Genomic DNA, 20,412 nt, shown 5'->3' with positions numbered 1-20,412 from the left:
CGTTTATGAAGTGGGGGACCCTCAAAGGAATGGCTCCACCCTCCCTGTGATCGCCCCCACCACCCCCTTCGCCACTAGCGAGACGCCGGTGTACGGCAGCTGTGAGCAGTGTGACGCGCGACGAGAGAGGTCACGCGTTCCGGCAGAGCAACGGTCCTTCGCTTGACCGTGCGCGGCGGACGAAGGGTGAATGGATTTGAGTGGGATACGCGACGCACGCGCAGAGAGAGAGAGAGAGACACGCGTGGGCTGCGTGACGTCCCTAGGGATTAAACAGGCGACAACGCAGCACAGATTCTCACAACATTTACGGAAACAACAACAACAAACAACAACGGGTGGAACAACTGCAAGAGAGCAGCACTCGGGGTTTGCAATCGCACGACGGATTTCTGGAGCCACTATAAATCACAAACACCCCGCGTGTTCCCCCCGTTGACGGGGGGGCGGGGGGAGGGGAATGGTAATGACTCGTGCCGCTGCTGAGATTTATCGTCCCAGGAAAACATCCCGCAAAGAATTCGCTACTTAACGGTCCGGGGTCTGCGTTGGTTGGCGTCCTGCGTGCGTGGTTTAGCTTACGTGAGCGTAATGTCCCTGGCTCTCTCCCAGGCTCGCCTTCTCCCTCGCTTGCCAATGCCTGGGCGAGATGTTATCTCCCCCGCCTGGTATACGGGCGGTCGTGGGTTCGATGTCGTTAAACCCCAAGGACAACCTAGCAGGCGGCTGGTACAATACACCGGTTTGGAGCCAACTCCTTTCCCAGCGCATGTTACGTACCCCAGTTACCGGGGGCCGACCGGTGTGACGACACCGGTCTCGGCACGTGTGGGGGAAGTCACCCGACTCGCCATCGGGCGATTGCAAGTAGAGAATAGCGGTGGCCCAGTGGGCAGCCCACTCTCCCCCCCCCACTCCCCCCCCATCTGCGTGAGCGGTTATGGGTAAGAGCAGGGTTCTTCAATTATATTTTATGGCGGGCCACGCGACAATAATAATAAAAGTGTGTGCTGGTCGGGGCTGGTCACATGATACACGCCATGCGTGCTGGCGGGGCGGGTCACGTGATATATGCCACGTGACGTCTGAAACCCCCTTTCCAGTGTCCGATGACATACACCTACGTGTCCGTACATGCACGTCATCGAAAGTAAAGCAACTTGATCGGTGCCGAGGCTCACCACGCAAGGCCACGCGCGCGCGGGAGGGCGGTGTGGCACAGTCTTGGCGCCGGCCGTCGTATAGTGGCGGCGGTCGTGTCGCTACAGTTCTCTGCGGTGAGTAGCAACGTCTTTAAAAACAACGACGCTACCGCACCTAACGCCTCACTGGATAACATCAACGCTGTGCCGCTCGCGCGTTCCGAGATTCGGCGGTGAACGAGACCCCCCAACCCTGCAACTTGCGGTCATCTCGGAACGGTGAGAGGGTTATTAACACCACGGGCGTTAAACGCTACGGCCGTCGTGTTGCGATGTCGCGAACTCCGTGCACGTGACCTCATTTCTGTCCGGGTCTCTCATCTCTAGGCCTGGTTTATTTCGCCTCCATCTCACCGATCTTTTATCTCTCGTCGACGGCTCTCGCTCTCTATCTCATCTCTGACCTCTACCACCGTACAGGCCGGTGTGGCTACCTCCTCCCGCCCTCCCTCCATACATGGGAGATCGAAGGAGTCACAGCCTAAGTGTGACTTCGGTGAAGGGCAACCCGTTGCTCACATCGCAACCCATTGCTCATATCGCCTGTCGATCGCCAAAGTGCGCTCCTTTTGCAGGAGGCACAAATGGAATCCATGTGGTAACCGCAGATGCCATCGAACGGCTTTTCAAACTGAGCATCTCGCTAAAAACTCTGTTCGTTCGTTAAGTCTGTCAACTGGCGTCACGTTACAACTAACGATGCCTTTCAAGTCCCGCGTGAGAGAAGACAACCTCTAACCCGCACCCCCCCAGCCCCCCGTTGTTGATCTCTCTCCATGCTCTACGCCTCGCTCATCTGCCTCTCTCCTGTTTGTCGCCGATGAAACCCGATTTGAGAGCTTCTCGGCTCACGGGGTACTTCAAGATCAACTGAAGTGTCTCGCTCAGCCGACGATCTGCTTAGAAGGCCGCAGCTCGCAGGACCACGCTGAGGGGGAGACATCTCAACCGGTCCCTTGGGTCCCACGTGGGCCACCACGTGGGACACCACGTGGACCACCACGTGGACCCCACGCAGGGCCACCACGTGGACACCACGTGAGACACCACGTGGGATACCACGTGGGCCACCACGTGGGCCACCACTTGGACCCCACGCAGGGCCACCACGTGGGACACCACGTGGGACACCACGTGGGCCACCACGTGGGACACCACGTGGGCCACCACGTGGGACACCACGTGGATACCCCACACAGGGCCACCACGTGGACCCCACGCAGGGCCATCACGTGGGCCACCGCGTGAGCTACCATGCAGGGCCACCAAAAAACGAGTTGAAGAACCCTGACGCAGAGGAGGAAGCGCGGGAGAGCCGCCACTCAAGGGGGAGACGCAGGCACGCGGCACAGTACCTACATTGCGAAGGCCAGCCTCGTCGCTCTCTATCTCTGAGAGGAAGGAGCGGGGGGGTGGGGGGGTGGGGGGTGGGTTTAGAGAGAGAGAGACAAGCTCGCTAGGAGGGGGGGGGGGGGGGACGCGCACCGTCAATGACCACGACGACGACCGTCTCAACCCTCCGTGGTGGAGACAACAGCAACAACAACAACAACCACTGCGGGGTGTCTTCTCTTCTTTTTCCGGCGGGGACGCGAGCAGAAATTGACAAATGCTCGTGACGCACGTTCATCAAAACGTGTCATCGTAGTGGTCATAAAGCGTGTAGTAGTGTAATCATAAACCCCCCCCTCCGTCTTCAGTAGCTGGTGACGTTGCGGCTGACGGACTAAAATCCCGGGGGTCAATCCGTCCCCGACTGGATGCCCGCTGCGGCCCTGGGGTGTAGGCACGTGCATGTGCGGAACTTCTTTCGCACCCTACGCAGCCGACCGTCATACTAATCGGAGGTGCGGGCAACTGAAGGCCCGCAAGCCTCTGGGTTGGGGGCCTTGTTTCGCGCACACAGCCGGAGCAAAAGGGCCTCGCTTTGCTGCTATGGCCCAGCGAGGCCCTGGGTGGGATGCTGACTTATTGGGCCAATACGCGAAGGGGGTCTCGACGTGCGAGGCTGAACGCCGAGCCCTTGATTTGACTCTTTTTTTCTTTTCCCCCGAGGCCAATATCGCTGATCCTCTGGGGCGCGGCCAAAAGCTGCGGTGTGCGGGGACATCAAGCCCAGGTTTTGGTGCGTCCGTCTAAGGCCGGCCGGGTACGGGTAGCCGTTTGCGACCCTAGTGCGGCCGGGTACGGGTACGGGTAGGCCGTGAGTCACTGGTGAGTAACCGTTTGTCACTCATTTCGGGTAGGGTACAGGTACGGGTAGGGAACGGCTACCCGTACTCGGCCGGGTACGGGTATGGGTACCCATTTGCGACCCTGGTGCGGCCGGGTACGGGTACGGGTAAGGAATCAAAACCCGTTTGCGACCTCTGCCGCGGTGTCTATCGCCGTCTTCTCTCCGACGACCACCCCCACCCACGGCCACCGCCCGCTCCACACACACAGCGCAAGCTGTTACCTTCCAGCTGGCTCCAGTCGATGCCGCTTTCGGGCCGGCTGAGCGCCGGGTGCTTGCTAAAGAGGTTCGCCACGAAGGCCAGGTTGAGCTTGTAGTTGCCCCGCACCACGTCGGTGGGCGTCACGAACTGCCGGCAGTCCAGCCGGTCGGCCTGCTGCAGCATCTGCTCGGCGCGCTTTGTCTCGTCTTGCTCCTTGTGGCGGGAGGAGTGGCGGGGGGGGGGGGGACAGCGGCCGCGGGCAACAGCGGTGGCAGGTAATCAGGGTCACCGTCGTCGTACGCGCGTACGTACGCATTGTACGTCATCGGAGCGGAACGATGGTTGCGTACGCGCGAAAATAAAATAACTTCTTCTTGGTTCTTTCGGTTAAAGTCACGTAGAAGGGAAGTAATAAAATAATAAATATAATTCTCACGAAGTTTCGGCCACAACGCAAGCAGCCGTCCTCAGGCGAAGACCAGGTCTGTCGGGGAGACAGTGTCAGACGCTGTCCCCGAAACGTCATTAGAATTATTTTATTATGTTTTATTTTTATTATTTTATTACTTCCACTTCTACGTGACTTTACCGAAAGAACCAAGAAGATGAATCCCTGCAGTCACGAAAGCTTTAAATCGAAATAAAATAACTTCATCGGTACCGAGGATACCCACAAAGCCATGCTGGAGGTCGTGTGGCACAGTTTGGTGCCAGCCTTCATAGCGTGCCCCCCTCCTCTTTCGGCTCCGCGCCTTTCCTTTTTTGGACCCGCCCCTTATTTTCTAGGCCCCGCCTCTTTCATTTCTAGGCCCCGCCCCTTCCCCCCCCCCCCGACACGGGGTTGGGCCGGTTTGGGTAGTGTGTTTATGGGAGCATGGGGTGGAGTTGAACCGGCAAGCTCAGAAATCTCCAGCTTACTAACCATTACACCACGCCAGTCTCTGTTACACCACCACCAACACGTACCTCCCCCCCCTCTACCTCATCTCCCCCTGCCCCCCACCACGTCCCCCCCTGCCCGTCCCCTCTCCACCACATCCCCCTCTGCGTGCGTGCGTGTGTGCATGCGTGTGTGCGTGTGTGCGTGTGTGTGTGGGCGTGTGCATGTGTGCGTGTGTACGTGCGCGTGTGTGCGCGTGTGCGCATGTTTCCGCGGGCTCACATTGAAGCCGGCCATGTCGATGTCGATCTTCTCCTCTCCCTCCACGTCGCCCTTGGGCGCGATCTGGTTGATGAGGTGGAAGTACGCCTTCGAGTCCTGGGGACACGGTGGGGGTTCGGTGGGGAGGAGGGAGGTGCAGCGGCACGTTTAGTTGGGGCCCCCAGCGTCGCGCTCGCTTGAGAGAGACAGCCGCATTGATGATGCATGTGTCGTCATTTAACTGTAAAAAAAAACTATTAAACTATATATATATCTACATCATGGGACCTCCTTTGCCAGTACCAAAATATGAGAATAGGTTTTCCCCTTTTGACGTCCTCTGTTTCTCACACCGTTTTGAGACTAGGCTCAAAAGAAAGCTGTCTCTGGTGTGGACCAATCAGTTTCAAAGTCAATGCAATATATTATCAGAGTACGTTTTTAGTTTGCATTCTGACCACAAGCATTGTGGTTAATGCAGACATGATTCTTTGTAAAAGGTTTCAGTTTGGTGTTTTAACATCTTAACACCTGTTTTGTTGCCAGAAAATAGGGGAAAACCTATTCTTATATATATACATTTTAGTAGGTAAGGCCCCACTGAACTGACCTGGCCACAATTGATAGCTCAACGAAGTGGGCTGATCACGTGGAAAGTTATAGCAGCCAAATGCTCAACATTCTAATCACGTTCAGAAACCGGAGGATCTGGAGAAAATCCTCGCCACCACGGGCAGAATATGCAAACTCACATATACAGGCCTCAGTATCCGGATTAAACCCACGACCTCCTGTACACCAGGCGAGGTAGTTAACATCTTGCGACCATGGCATCCACATATTATAACGGAACAAGATGACGGTGATGTCCACCTGTGCGTGCAGAATCTGGTGACAATGCGAAGAGTACTCAATAATAATACTGTAATCAAAACGTTCAATGCATGTATGTATGTATGTTGAACTTCTTTCGCACCGTACGTAGCCAACCATTATAATTGGAGGTTCGGGATGATGATGATGATGTATGTTGAACTTCTTTTGCTAGTCGGAGGTGCGGGGTCCCGAGCTAAACGGCGGGCCCAAGTTGTAAACCCCAAGTTAACCTTAAAATAAATAAAAACTAAACCATCCTCTTAACCATGTAAAAGGCCCCCTGAGCGACTCGTTCTCTTCCCAGAGGCGACCTGGCCATCATCGCACGTGCGAATTCACAGCAGCAGCAGCAGCCAAACGGTCGAAACGCGTGTTGATTGTCAATGTGATGGCAAAACCGGACGACCTGGAGAAAAATTCACAACGATCGTGGGGTGGGGGTGAAGGGGTGGGTGGATTTGGGGTGTGGTGCACCTGGATGTCGGTGGTGAAGTTGTTGATCTTCTGCCAGCCGGCTTTATCCAGGTGGTAGTTGACCCAGCGGAGGAGCAGCTCCTCTGGCGAGAGCTTCATCAGCTCCTCCAGACTCTCGCCGTCCATCAGCAGGGCCACCAGGGCTGCCATGAGGGAGGGGAGGCAGCGGAGAGCGGTGGGGGGTCGAGGGGTGAGTTACGTGCACACACACACACGCACACATGCACACGCACACACGCACACATGCACACGCACACACACACACATGCACACACAAACGCACACACACACACGCACACACGCACACACACACGCACGCACACACGCACACACAAACGCACACACACACACGCACACACACATACACACGCGCACACACACACGCACACACACACGCACACACACACGCAAACACACACAAACGCACACACGCACACACACACACACGCACACACACACACGCACACACAAACGCACACACACACGCACACACAAACGCACACACAAACGCTCACACACAAAGGCACACACACACATGCACACACAAACGCACACACGCAAACACACACATGCACACACACATGCACGCACACACGCACACGTACACACAAACGCACACAACGGGCGTGGTTATCGTTACGAGCGGTCGGTCCACGGGACCCGGACGCGACGGCAGCGAGCGACGATTGTGAGCGACGATGGTGAGCGACGATGGTAAGTGACGGTGAGCGAGCGACGAGGGCGAGCGCTCGCTCACCCTCGTTGCGCGTGAGCTCGATGTCGGCGAAGAGGCCGATCTTGATGATCTGCCACAGCAGGCCGAGCGCCAGGTGCGGCTTGCCCTCGCGGATGTCCCCGGCGCCGATGTTCACCACCTGGCAGCCGATGGCCGACGCCGAGTTGAGGGCCAGGTTCAGGTTCTCCTGCGGGGGGCGAGAAGGCCGTGGGGGGGGGGGGGGGTCAAGACGGGGTGAACCCCGGTTGACGTGGCCGACCAAGGGGGCCCATGGGGGCCCACGGGAGACACGGTGACACGGAGAGCCGGTGACACGGAGAGCCGGTGACACGGAGAGCCGGTGACACGGAGAGCCGGTGACACGGTGAGCCAGTGACACGGAGAGCCAGTGACACAGAGAGCCGGTGACACAGAGAGCCGGCGACACGGTGAGCCGGTGACACGGTGAGCCGGTGACACAGAGAGCTGGTGACACAGTGAGCCGGTGACACAGAGAGCCGGTGACACGGAGAGCCGGTGACACGTTGAGCCAGTGACACGGAGAGCCAGTGACACAGAGAGCCGGTGACACGGTGAGCCGGTGACACGGTGAGCCGGTGACACGGAGAGCCGGTGACACGGTGAGCCGGTGACACAGAGAGCCGGTGACACAGAGAGCCGGTGACACAGAGAGCCGGGCTACGGCAAAGGGTGGTACAGCGTGGAGGGGTTGGAGGGGGGGCGGTTGAGGGTGGCTGGTGGGTGGCGTTTCCGGCTTGAGACGTGGCTTGTAAATGAAACTAAAATGTTTTCAATTTTTATTTCGCCAGGTGAAGGCCTCGCTGAGCTTCGCGTAGTTCTTTTGCAGAAGTGGCCACGAAGTGAGAGGCCAAGGAAGTGACGGCTCATCGCCGCAGCGTCGACATTCATAGCAGAAGCCAACCGCTCTCAACGCGTAGCGGCGTCGATTATAAATGTGGAGAAAAAAACCGGAGGACCCGGAGAAAAATCCACGCGACCACGGGGAGAGAGAGAGAGAGACACGCAGACTCCAAATATACAGCAGCAGGCGTCAGGGTCGGGATCGAACCCACGACCTTCTGTATACCAGGCGAGGTAGTTAACATCTCCTAGCCACCGTGGCAGGATGTGTGTTGAACTTCTTTTGCACAGTACGTAGCCAACCGTGCTAATCGGAGGTGCGGGCGGCGGGGGGAAGGCCAACTAACTAAACACAAAAAGCAATTCGAAAGAAATTCGTTTTCAGTTTCAGATTTAAAAGTGCCCAGCCCCATTGGCTTCCGAACATCGGAAGGGAAGAGCGTTGCGGACGGCCGCGGTGACAGCGACCGTCTCTGTTCGGTGGTTTCAGCAAGACGAGGGAAGTGATTAGAGGGCATCCACCGGGCAGGAGAGAGGTGAAGACGCAGAACAGGAGATCAGAGGGGGCAGAGGTGAGACCAGTGGGATAAGTTCGACTAAAGGAAAGGTGAAGAGGGCAGACGCTGGTTGTGTGGATGTGTGGATGTGTGGTTGTGTGGATGTGTGGTTGTGTAGTTGTGTGGTTGTGCGGTTGTGCGGTTGCTGCTCCGCTTGTTGTCGCCAGGAGAGCCTCGCCGAGCCTCGTGACCCGTTCCCAGCAGGGTCCTGCCACTCCTCACCTGGATGGTGAAAGCGGTGAGCTTCTTCTTGTTGATGGCTCGCTCGTCGATGGTGTCTGGACTGGAAATGTTGATCATTTTGCTGCGACAGACAAAAAAAATCAAAAAGAGGTCCCCTTGATCAGAGCCGCACGACACACAAAGTGAAATGTGGTCGACTAGCCGGACCGTTACCACCGTCTCATCCACACTGTGGTCACCCACCACACTGCAGGTGACAACAACACCCACTCACCTACCCACCCACTCACCCAGCCACTCACTCACCTACCCACCCACTCACCCACCCACTCACTCACCTACCCACCCACTCACCCACCCACTCACTCACCTACCCACCCACTCACCCACCCACTCACTCACCTACCCACCCACTCACCCACTCACCTACCCACTCACCCAGCCACTCACTCACCTACCCACCCACTCACCCACCCACTCACTCACCTACCCACCCACTCACCCACCCACTCACTCACCTACCCACCCACTCACCCACCCACTCACTCACCTACCCACCCACTCACCCACTCACCTACCCACCCACTCACCCACCCACTCACTCACCTACCCACCCACTCACCCATCCACTCACTCACCTACCCACCCACTCACCCATCCACTCACTCACCTACCCACCCCCTCACCCACTCACTCACTCACCTACCCACCCACCCACCCACCCACTCACTCACCTACCCACCCACTCACCCATCCACTAACTCAACCACTCACCTACCGACTCACTCACCCATCCACTCACTCACCTACCCACCCCTCACCCACTCACTCACCTACTCACCCACTCACCCACCCACCCACTCACTCACCTACCCACCCACTCACCCACCCACTCACTCCCCTACCCACCCCCTCACCCACCCCCTCACCTACCCACCCACTCACCCAGCCACCTACTCACCCACCCACTCACCCACTCACTCACCCCCCCGCCACCCACAAACTCACCCACTCCCTGACTCAACCACCACACTGCATGTCACAACAACACAGTCACCCACTCACCTACCCACCCTATCACCCACCCACTCACTCACCTACGCACCCACAAACTCACCCACTCCCCGACTCAACCACTACACTGCAGCTCACACCAATTCCCTACCCTGCTCCTTCCCACGCACCCCCAGGGTGGCATCTGGCTAAGAAAGTCTTCCCCCACCGGCTCCACCACCAGGCTCTCTCTCTCTGTGTCTCACCAGAGGATGATGCCGTCCCCCAAGGACCTGAAGAGCGACTCGTTGTCGGGGTTGACGGGCAGCACGTGCTTGCAGTCGGGGTCAGGCTCCAGCGCCTTGTTGACCCAGCCGGCGAACGCCACGCGCTCTTCCACTGTGGACGCGCGCACACACACACGCACACACGCACTTACACACACGCACTTACACACACACACTTACACACACTCACACTCACTCACACATATACACACACACACTCACACCCTCACACACACATACTTACACACACACACTCACACACACACACTCACTCATACTCACTCATACACTTACACTCACACATATACACACACTCACTTACACTCAACAACACACTCTCACACTTACACATACACACACTTACACACACACTTACACATACACACTTACACACACACTTACACACACACTCACACACATACTCACACACACACACTCACACACACACACTTACACACACACAATAACAACAACCGCCATTCGCCACTAAGTGGCGGTGACGTCACCACGACGCTTGTGCCAGGCCATGTGCACTTTGAGGCCACGTGAAGTGTCGAACGCCCGCTGGCGGGGAGGTCACGGGGCAGACCCAGGTGCCACGGGTCGACTGACTGAGATGACCTAGATGACCGTGCATGTGTGCGTGTGTGTGTGCGTGTGTGTGTGCGTGTGTGCGTGTGCGTGCGTGTGTGTGCGAGCGTGTGCGAGCGTGTGCGCGCGTGTGCGTGTGTGTGTGCGTGCGTGTGTGTGGCTGCGTTTTCTAGCTGGTGTGTGTGTCTGTGTGTGTGTGGTACAGCTGTGTGTGTGTGTGGCTGTGTGTGAGTGGTTGTGTGTGTGTCTCTGTGTGTGTGGCTGTGTGTGTCGCTGTGTGTGTGTACCAGCTGTGTGTCTGTGTGTGTGGTACAGCTGTGTGTGTGTGTGTGGCTGTGTGTGTGGCTGTGTGTGTGTTCGCCTGTGTGTGTGTCTCTGTGTGTGTGGCTGTGTGTGTCGCTGTGTGTGTGTACCAGCTGTGTGTCTGTGTGTGGCTGCGCTACCCGAATACGAGTGCTGGGTCCCTTCGCTGGAGATGTTGGAGGTGCCACCAATGGCCAGGATGCCATCCTTCTTGCTGATTGTCTTCCTGAACGTCTTGCCGATCTCCGTGCTCTTCAGCTCATGGTAAACCTGCAGGCACGTCGTCGTCATCACCATCACCACCACAAAAACAACGGTCCCCCATATAGCCTCAACAGACCGTTGGGGCAAGTGATGTTCGCGAGCACCTCCGAATGCTGGCAACGGCACACGAGGGGGTGGGTGGCCAGCACCACGCCCGGCCGCCTTTGTCTCTCCGGTGGCGATATTTACGCACCACACCAGGTACGGATTTGAGGCTGAGTCGACCTAGGGGAGGCCCAGGACCCGTTCGGATAATCGTCACGGGTGTTGGTGGCCCCGAGCGGGAATCGAACCAGGGTCGCACGAGGTTTCGTAGCGCAGCGTGCTAACTGCTATGCAAAGACCCACCGTATAGCCTTCACAGATCGTTGGGGCAAGTGCCGTTAGCGAATAGTGGCAACACGCGCGCACACACGCGCACGCAGGCAGACACACGGACAGAGAGACGGAGAGGCAAGAGAGCCTACCGAGATGAACTCGTCGAAGCTGATGCGCCCATCCTGATCCGTGTCGCTCACGACCATGAGCTTCTGCACGATCTCGCGCACGCGGAAGCCCGGCATGGGCAGGTTGGCTTCGCGGAACAGGTCCTGCAGCTCGAAGTCCTGCACGTAGCCGCTGTTGTTCACATCTACGGGGGGTGCGGGGTTAGGGTGGTTAGGGTGGCGTGCAGAGTCGAGGTTAGGGAGAGGTCACGGGCGAGTCCGTGGGTGACCTCGATCACCACCCTGAGGTTGATCCAGGAATATACATTTTTTTTTAAATGGACCCGATTTGAAATCGCTATATCTCTGCAACCACGAACCGCCCATGAATGAAACTCTTACCACTCTTGAAAGGGCGGGGCATAGAGAAGGCGGGGCATAGAGAGGGCGGGGCATAGAGTTTCAAATGATTACCGCTATATGCCTCTCCCAGTGCACAAACAGCCCCTAGCCTCAGTCATTCGCAAGACACACAATGTTGGAAAGGTCGCACGGGACCCCAAGACTTGGCGCTACGCTCTTGGCCCCCAAGATCCCCAGACATCACCACAGCCTGCGATTTTTTCTTGTGGGGATACGTCAAAGACCGTGTTTTTGTGCCACCATTAGCGACTAATCTGGATGACCTCAAAAACAGAATCACGGCAGCGGTAACTTTAGTAGAAGAAGACACTTTGAGAGGCGTTTGGGAGGAATTCAACCATCGTCTCGATGTCCGTAAAGCAGGTGGAGGGCACATAGAGCGTTTATAAAATGGTTAGTGAAACTTGATAACTCATTAAACCGTTTGTAACTTTTTGTGTAATTGTAACATGCTTCCATCGTGAAATACACTGCTTTGAATTGGGTCCCTCCTTTTGTAACGCCTTGTATATATACGTATGTAATGGAGCTGTAATTCTGGCGAATCGCCGGCGTGGATCTTACGACAACAATTCCTGTAGCGACGTTGTCGATGGTGATTGTGCAGATGACAGTGATGATGATGATAGGTGATGATATACAATATTTGACGATTGTTCATGGTAATAATCGATGATGGCGGTTGATGTTGTTGACGCGAATGATGATGACAGCGATGATTTTGGATGACGATGGTCGTGGTGATGACGATGGCATTGAAGGTGATGATGACAATGTTTTAACGATGACAATAATTGTAACGTTTTATTTTTTTACATTTGCGTCGTCGTTTCAGCAAAATGCATCTCACATTCGCCGAGGAACCACAAAGGGGCCGGAATGTATCAGTCAGGCCGGTAGCCGGCGCTACCGACGATTTCCCAAGCTCTGCAGTCCTCTATATATTAAGAGATTTTCAGCCAATAAATTAGTGTATTTATGACGACGGTGACTATCACATTTATTTTGCTTGACAATCATGCCGCTGCTGCTGATGATGATTGTGTTTTTTGATGTCGACGCTGATGACGATGATCACGACGATGATTATTGGCGGTGATAATGACGACGACGACGACGACGGTGGCGAGTTACCGATCTTGTCGAAGGCCTCCCTGATCTCCAGCAGCTCCTCCTTGGAGATGTGCGCCGTGTTGGACATCTTCGTCTCTCTCGGTGATCAGAGTAGCCGGCACCGCTCTTCACAACCAAGCCTCTGCGATGGAGATCACGAGACACGCGGGAGATTGAACACTTCATTGGTTTAGAACTGCTTTGCGTGTTTAGGTGTCTTTCCCCCGCACCTCCGATTATCACGGTTGGCTGCACACAGTTCAAAAGCAATTCAACATACATACATAGACTCACACAGAGACTCATAGACTCATCACAATGAGACTCATACACTCATCACACAGAGATCCATGGACTCACATGCAGAGACTCATAGACCCATCACACAGAGATCCATGGACTCACCACACAGACACCCATAGACCCATCACACAGAGACCCATATGCTCATCACACAGAGATCCATGGACTCACACAGAGACTCATAGACTCATCACAATGACACCCATAGACTCATCACACAGAGATCCATGGACTCACATGCAGAGACTCATAGACCCATCACACAGAGACTCATATACTCACACAGAAACCCATTGACTCATCACACAGAGACTCATACACTCATCACACAGAGATCCATGGACTCACCACACACACACCCATAGACCCATCACAAAGAGACCCGTAGACTCATCACACAGAGACCCATAGGCTCATCACACAGAGATCCATGGACTCACACAGAGACTCATAGACTCATCACAATGACACCCATAGACTCATCACACAGGGATCCATGGACTCACATGCAGAGACTCATAGACCCATCACACAGAGACTCATATACTCACACAGAAACCCATTGACTCATCACACAGAGACTCATACACTCATCACACAGAGATCCATGGACTCACTACACAGACACCCATAGACCCATCACACAGAGACCCATAGACTCATCACACAGAGACCCATAGACTCATCACATAGAGATCCATGGACTCACACAGAGACTCATAGACCCATCACACAGAGACCCATAGACTCATCACACATTTAAAGTTGTGCAATTTGATGTGACGTCACATTTCTAAACCCCTCGTAACACTGTCTGACCCCCCCCCCCCCAGGTGCGTGACGTCATTTATGGACCATCCCCAACCAAAAAAAACACTTCGATTATGTATAAAAACGATGCTACCATCCGTTAGCTGAGATTGAACGAGTTAAATTTTTGTTTCTTAAATTTACGAACAGCAAAGAATTTAAACTGCCGCGTTTCCAAGAACCCGCGTGGGCTTTTATCGCGTTCCGCACGATACAAATCGAATCACATTCGCTGGAGTTGCACATTCTGCTAAGAAGAAAATACCGCTTCGGGGCAACTTTACAGTGGAGCAAGGTCCACTAGCGGATGGACTTGTTGAGTGTTTCAGGGACCTATCAATGCGACTCGGGCAGCGCCTCGTGGTTACATCGCAACCGCCCGCAAACAGGCAGGATAAACACAAAGTCGTGTTCGTTTCGCCTTAGCCGTAAACTTCGTGGGCATTCCGATGATTACGTAAAAAACCTCTTGCCACGGCAACTCTCTCGCCTACTTCAGCATTTTTTCTTGCTGTGGTTGCTCCACCCCTCCCAGCCCCTCCCCACCCTCCCCTCCCCACCCAGCCCCACCCTCCCCTCCCAGCCCCTCCCCACCCTCTCCTCTTCACCCAGCCCCACCCTCCCCATTTTTGGGTGCACGACGGACGGACACAATAATCCCCTGTGGGCTGGTGGAACCAGGTGGTTCCTACCAGTAACAGAGATCTTTACAGAGCTCATATCCGCAGCCCTGTTATCCGCAACTCATGGCATCCACGGCAGCTGTAGGGTCAGCAGAAACTCCTATTATCCGCAGCTATATGTCTTCCTGTTAACCATGGTTAGCAGTGATTTTACCTGCGATGTTTAGCGAATCGGCTTCCTCGTACTCGAGTCGTATGGAAGATTCATCCTATTGCCTGCGCGGTCATCCTCGGGTAATGGGTGTTGCCATTACTCTTCTCCGCGACGTTTTCGCGGATAAGAGGAGTTGTGTTGAAAATGTATATTCTGTTATCAGTTTCGGGTTAACTAGCAGGCAGACAAAGGCAAAGACCCATAGACTCACCAGACAGAGACACACAGACTCACCACACAGAGACCCATAGACTCACCACACAAAGACCCATATACTCACCACACAGAGACCCATAGACTCACCACACAAACACCCATAGACTCACCACACAGAGACCCATAGACTCGCCACACAGAGATCCATAGACTCACCACACAGAGACCCATAGACTCACCACACAGATACCCATAGACTCACCACACAGAGACCCACAGACTCACCACACAGAGACCCATAGACTCACCACACAGAGACCCGTCGACTCACCACACAGAGACCCATAGACTCACCACACAGAGACCCATAAACTCACCACACAGAGACCCATAGACTCATCACACAGAGAGTCATAGACTCACCACACAGAGACCCATAGACTCACCACACAGAGACCCATAAACTCACCACACAAACACCCATAGACTCACCACACAGAGACCCATAGACTCACCACACAGAGACCCATAGACTCACCACACAGAGATCCATAGACTCACCACACAGAGACCCATAGACTCAGCACAGAGAGACACACAGACTCACCACACAGAGACCCATAGACTCACCGCACAGAGACCCATAGACTCACCACACAGAGACCCACAGACTCACCACACAGAGACCCATAGACTCACCACACAGAGACCCATAAACTCACCACACAGAGACCCATAGACTCATCACACAGAGAGTCATAGACTCACCACACAGAGACCCATAGACTCACCACACAGAGACCCATAAACTCACCACACAAACACCCATAGACTCACCACACAGAGACCCATAGACTCACCACACAGAGACCCATAGACTCACCACACAGAGATCCATAGACTCACCACACAGAGACCCATAGACTCAGCACAAAGAGACACACAGACTCACCACACAGAGACCCATAGACTCACCGCACAGAGACCCATAGACTCACCACACAGAGACCCACAGACTCACCACACAGAGACCCATAGACTCACCACACAGAGACCCGTCGACTCACCACACAGAGACCCATAGACTCACCACACAGAGACCCATAAACTCACCACACAGAGACCCACAGACTCACCACACAGAGACCCATAGACTCACCACACAGAGACCCGTCGACTCACCACACAGAGACCCATAGACTCACCACACAGAGACCCACAGACTCACCACACAGAGACCCGTCGACTCACCACACAGAGACCCATAGACTCACCACACAGAGACCCATAAACTCACCACACAGAGACCCACAGACTCACCACACAGAGACCCACAGACTCACCACACAGAGACCCATAGACGCACCACACAGAGACCGTCGACTCACCACACAGAGACCCATAGACTCACCACACAGAGACCCATAAACTCACCACACAGAGACCCATAGACTCATCACACAGAGAGTCATAGACTCACCACACAGAGACCCATAGACTCACCACACAGAGACCCATAACTCACCACACAAACACCCATAGACTCACCACACAGAAGACCCATAGACTCACCACACAGAGACCCATAGACTCACCACACAAACACCCATAGACTCACCACACAGCGACCCATAGACTCAGCACAGAGAGACACACAGACTCCCCACACAGAGACCCATAGACTCACCGCACAGAGACCCATAGACCTCACCACACAGAGACCCACAGATCTCACCACACAGAGACCCATAGACTCACCACACAGAGACCGGGACTCACAACACAAGAGACCCCCCCCCATAAACTCACCACACAGAGACCCACAGACTCACCACACAGAGACCCACAGACTCACCACACAGAGACCCATAGACTCACCACACAGAGACCCATAGACTCACCACACAGAGACCCACAGACTCACCACACAGAGACCCATAGATACTCACACAGAGACCACAGACTCACCACACAGAGACCCACACTCACCACACAGAGACCCACAGACTCACCACACAGGACCCATAGACTCACCACACAGAGACCCACAGACTCACCACACAGAGACCCATAGACTCACCACACAGAGACCCACAGACTCACCACAGAGACCCGACTCACCACACAGAGACCCAGACTCACCACACAGAGACCCATAGACTCACCACACAGAGACCCACAGACTCACCACACAGAGACCCACAGACTCACCACACAGAGACCCATAGACTCACCACACAGAGACCCACAGACTCACCACACAGAGACTCACCACACAGAGACCCACAGACTCACCACACAGAGACTCACCACAGAGACCCGTCGACTCACCACACAGAGACCCATAGACTCACCACACAGAGACCCATAAACTCACCACACAGAGACCCATAGACTCATCACACAGAGAGGCATAGACTCACCACACAGAGATCCATAGAGTCACCACACAGAGATCCATAGACTCACCACACAGAGACCCATAGAATCATCACACAGAGACCCATAGACTCACCACACAGAGACCCATAAACTCACCACACAGAGACCCATAGACTCATCACACAGAGAGGCATAGACTCACCACACAGAGAGGCATAGACTCACCACACAGAGAGGCATAGACTCACCACACAGAGACCCATAGACTCATCACACAGAGAGGCATAGACTCACCACACAGAGAGGCATAGACTCACCACACAGAGAGGCATAGACTCACCACACAGAGACCCATAGAGTCACCACACAAGTTATATCCTGAACACATATTTGGACACACGTGTAGGATGGACGACAACAACGGGACAATTGCAAGTGTGTTGTTCGGAAAACAATGGAAGGAAGCGGACCATGGTATGATCATCACGAATTTAGCATCGTGGATACTCGGTAGTATGATTCGACTTTGTGTCGAGAAGAGGGAAATTATGTCGAAGAGAGGAGATGGAACAGGGCCTTCGCTCGTGGTGTGTGCGGAGGCTCGTGAAGGACGCCGCTGCTACTGGGCAGTTGGAGGCAGTCGCCCTCCAGCAACAACGGAGGGCAGAGGAGCGACGCTCACGACAACGAGCGGAGCGTAGCAAGTTGGCACGGTAGGGGGGCACAGGTGGCGCATTGGCCAGTCGTCTCAGTCGTCTCAGTCAGTCGACTCATGGGCACCCGGGTCTGCCTCGTGACTTCCTGCCAGCTGGCGTTCGACACTTCACGTGGCCTTAGCGCGCACATAGCCTGGCACAGGCGCCGTGGTGACGCCACCGCTACTTAGCAACAGGGTCGGCATCGAACCCACGATCTCCTGTATAACAGGCGAGGGAGTTAACATCTTCTAGCCACCGTCATGATGATGATGATGAGAGAGAGAGACACGCAAACTCCAAATATACAGCAGGCGTCAGGGTCGGCATCGAACCCACAACCTCCTGTATACCAGGCGAGGGAGTTAACATCTTCTAGCCACCGTGATGATGATGAGAGAGAGACACGCAAACTCCAAATATACAACAGGTGTCAGGGTCGGCATCGAACCCACGACTTCCTGTATACCAGGCGAGGTAGTTAACATCTCACCACCACGGCCGCTCCGGTAGAATGCCAGGGCGACCGTTCTAGGCTTTCCGCACCCCCCCCCACCCCCCAATTCAAAACGCGGCTCTGAAACCCAAACTCCCCAGCGCCCCGCGCTCTCCCGTAAAGCGATACGCCCTGGAACTTGGCGTCCAACACAACGGCCGGTTCGTCGCTCCCGGGCGTGTATATTTCATCAGCGCTTTGCTCACAGGGCCACAGAAGACCTCCCCTCCCCCCAACTCCACCATCCCCCACTTCACCACCCCCCCAACTCCACCACCCCCCCACTCCACCCTTCCTCACTCCACCACCCCCCAACTCCACCACCCCCTAGGCCACCACCCCCCCCACTCCACCCTTCCTCACTCCCCCACCCCACCCTCCTCTCCCCACTCCACCCCCCCCCCACTCCACCCCCCTCACTCCCCCCCCTCACTCCCCCCCCCCACTCCACCCTTCCTCACTCCCCCACCCCCCACTCCACCACCCCCCCACTCCACCCTCCCAACTCCACCCTTCCTCACTCCCCCACCCTCCCCACTCCACCACCCCTCACTCCCCCCCCACTCCACCTCCCCTCACTCCACCACCCCCCACTCCACCACCCCCCCACTCCACCCTTCCTCACTCCCCCACCCCACCCTCCTCTCCCCACTCCACCCCCCCCACTCCACCCCCCCTCACTCCCCCCCCTCACTCCACCCCCCCCCACTCCACCCTTCCTCACTCCCCCACCCCCCACTCCACCACCCCCCACTCCACCCTTCCTCACTCCCCCACCCCACCCTCCCAACTCCACCCTTCCTCACTCCCCCACCCTCCCCACTCCACCACCCCTCACTCCCCCCCCACTCCACCTCCCCTCACTCCACCACCCCCCACTCCACCACCCCCCCACTCCACCCTTCCTCACTCCCCCACCCCACCCTCCTCTCCCCACTCCACCCCCCCCACTCCACCCACCCTCACTCCCCCCCCTCACTCCACCCCCCCACTCCACCCTTCCTCACTCCCCCACCCCCCACTCCACCACCCCCCCACTCCACCCTTCCTCACTCCCCCACCCCACCCTCCCAACTCCACCCTTCCTCACTCCCCCACCCTCCCCACTCCACCACCCCTCACTCCCCCCCCACTCCACCTCCCCTCACTCCACCACCCCCCACTCCACCACCCCCCCACTCCACCCTTCCTCACTCCCCCACCCTCCCCACTCCACACCCCCTCACTCCACCCCCCCCCACTCCACCCTTCCTCACTCCCCCACCCTCCCCACTCCACCCCCTCACTCCACCACCCCTCACTCCACCCCCCACTCCACCACTCCCCCCAACTCCACCACCCCCCCACTCCACCCTTCCTCACTCCCCCACCCTCCCCACTCCACCCCCCCTCACTCCACCCCCCACTCCACCACCCCTCACTCCACCACCCCCCCGCCACTCAACTACGACGTTTCAATCGCAACACAAGCAGTCACCAGGAAAAGGGGGTTAGCTTCTAAAGGCAACCTATTGATGAAGGCTACAAATGGGCGTAGCCCAAATGTCAGCAGCATGGACGGGGCAGCTAAAGTTAATGTAAGTGGAATGTTGAGCGTTCAGTGTTTTAAATAAAATCCGACACGTGTACACCAGATTTTCCCCGCACAATGCAGACGGCTGGGCGAAGGCCCGCTGGGGAAACGCTGAGCTTGGCTGGCCTGGGGATGAATGGGAATTGCCTAGGAGTCTGTGTGTAGATGTGTATCGTGTAGTAGTATATTTAGTATTGGTAGGAATCACCCGATTTAAAGCTGTCGTGACTGCAGGGATTCATATTCTTGGTTCTTTCGGTAAAGTCACGTAGAAGGGAAATAATAAAATAATA

The 20,412-nt window shown here is 55.7% G+C and overlaps 1 protein-coding gene across 1 annotated transcript in view; it reads right to left on the bottom strand.

Annotated features, from left to right (window-relative positions):
* The window catches only part of LOC133357496 (plastin-3-like), a 59,954-nt gene that overhangs the window by 15,837 nt on the left and 23,705 nt on the right, over positions 1 to 20,412 (bottom strand). Inside the window, exons 2-10 of the mRNA XM_061575459.1 lie at positions 12,889 to 13,009; positions 11,374 to 11,537; positions 10,783 to 10,912; positions 9,728 to 9,860; positions 8,508 to 8,589; positions 6,889 to 7,054; positions 6,132 to 6,274; positions 4,803 to 4,898; positions 3,661 to 3,853 (exon numbers count right to left, since the gene is read on the bottom strand). Of these exons, the coding sequence (XP_061431443.1) occupies positions 3,661 to 3,853; positions 4,803 to 4,898; positions 6,132 to 6,274; positions 6,889 to 7,054; positions 8,508 to 8,589; positions 9,728 to 9,860; positions 10,783 to 10,912; positions 11,374 to 11,537; positions 12,889 to 12,955 (1,174 nt within the window). The 5' untranslated portion in view covers positions 12,956 to 13,009. The remainder of the gene's footprint in view (positions 1 to 3,660; positions 3,854 to 4,802; positions 4,899 to 6,131; positions 6,275 to 6,888; positions 7,055 to 8,507; positions 8,590 to 9,727; positions 9,861 to 10,782; positions 10,913 to 11,373; positions 11,538 to 12,888; positions 13,010 to 20,412) is intronic.

This window comes from Lethenteron reissneri, chromosome 58 (assembly GCF_015708825.2).
Source record: "Lethenteron reissneri isolate LAM-NWPU_2019-01 chromosome 58, ASM1570882v1, whole genome shotgun sequence".
Taxonomy (NCBI): domain Eukaryota; kingdom Metazoa; phylum Chordata; class Hyperoartia; order Petromyzontiformes; family Petromyzontidae; genus Lethenteron; species Lethenteron reissneri.
Note: the sequence above shows the minus strand (reverse complement) of the source record. Positions and strands in the feature narration are given on the sequence as shown.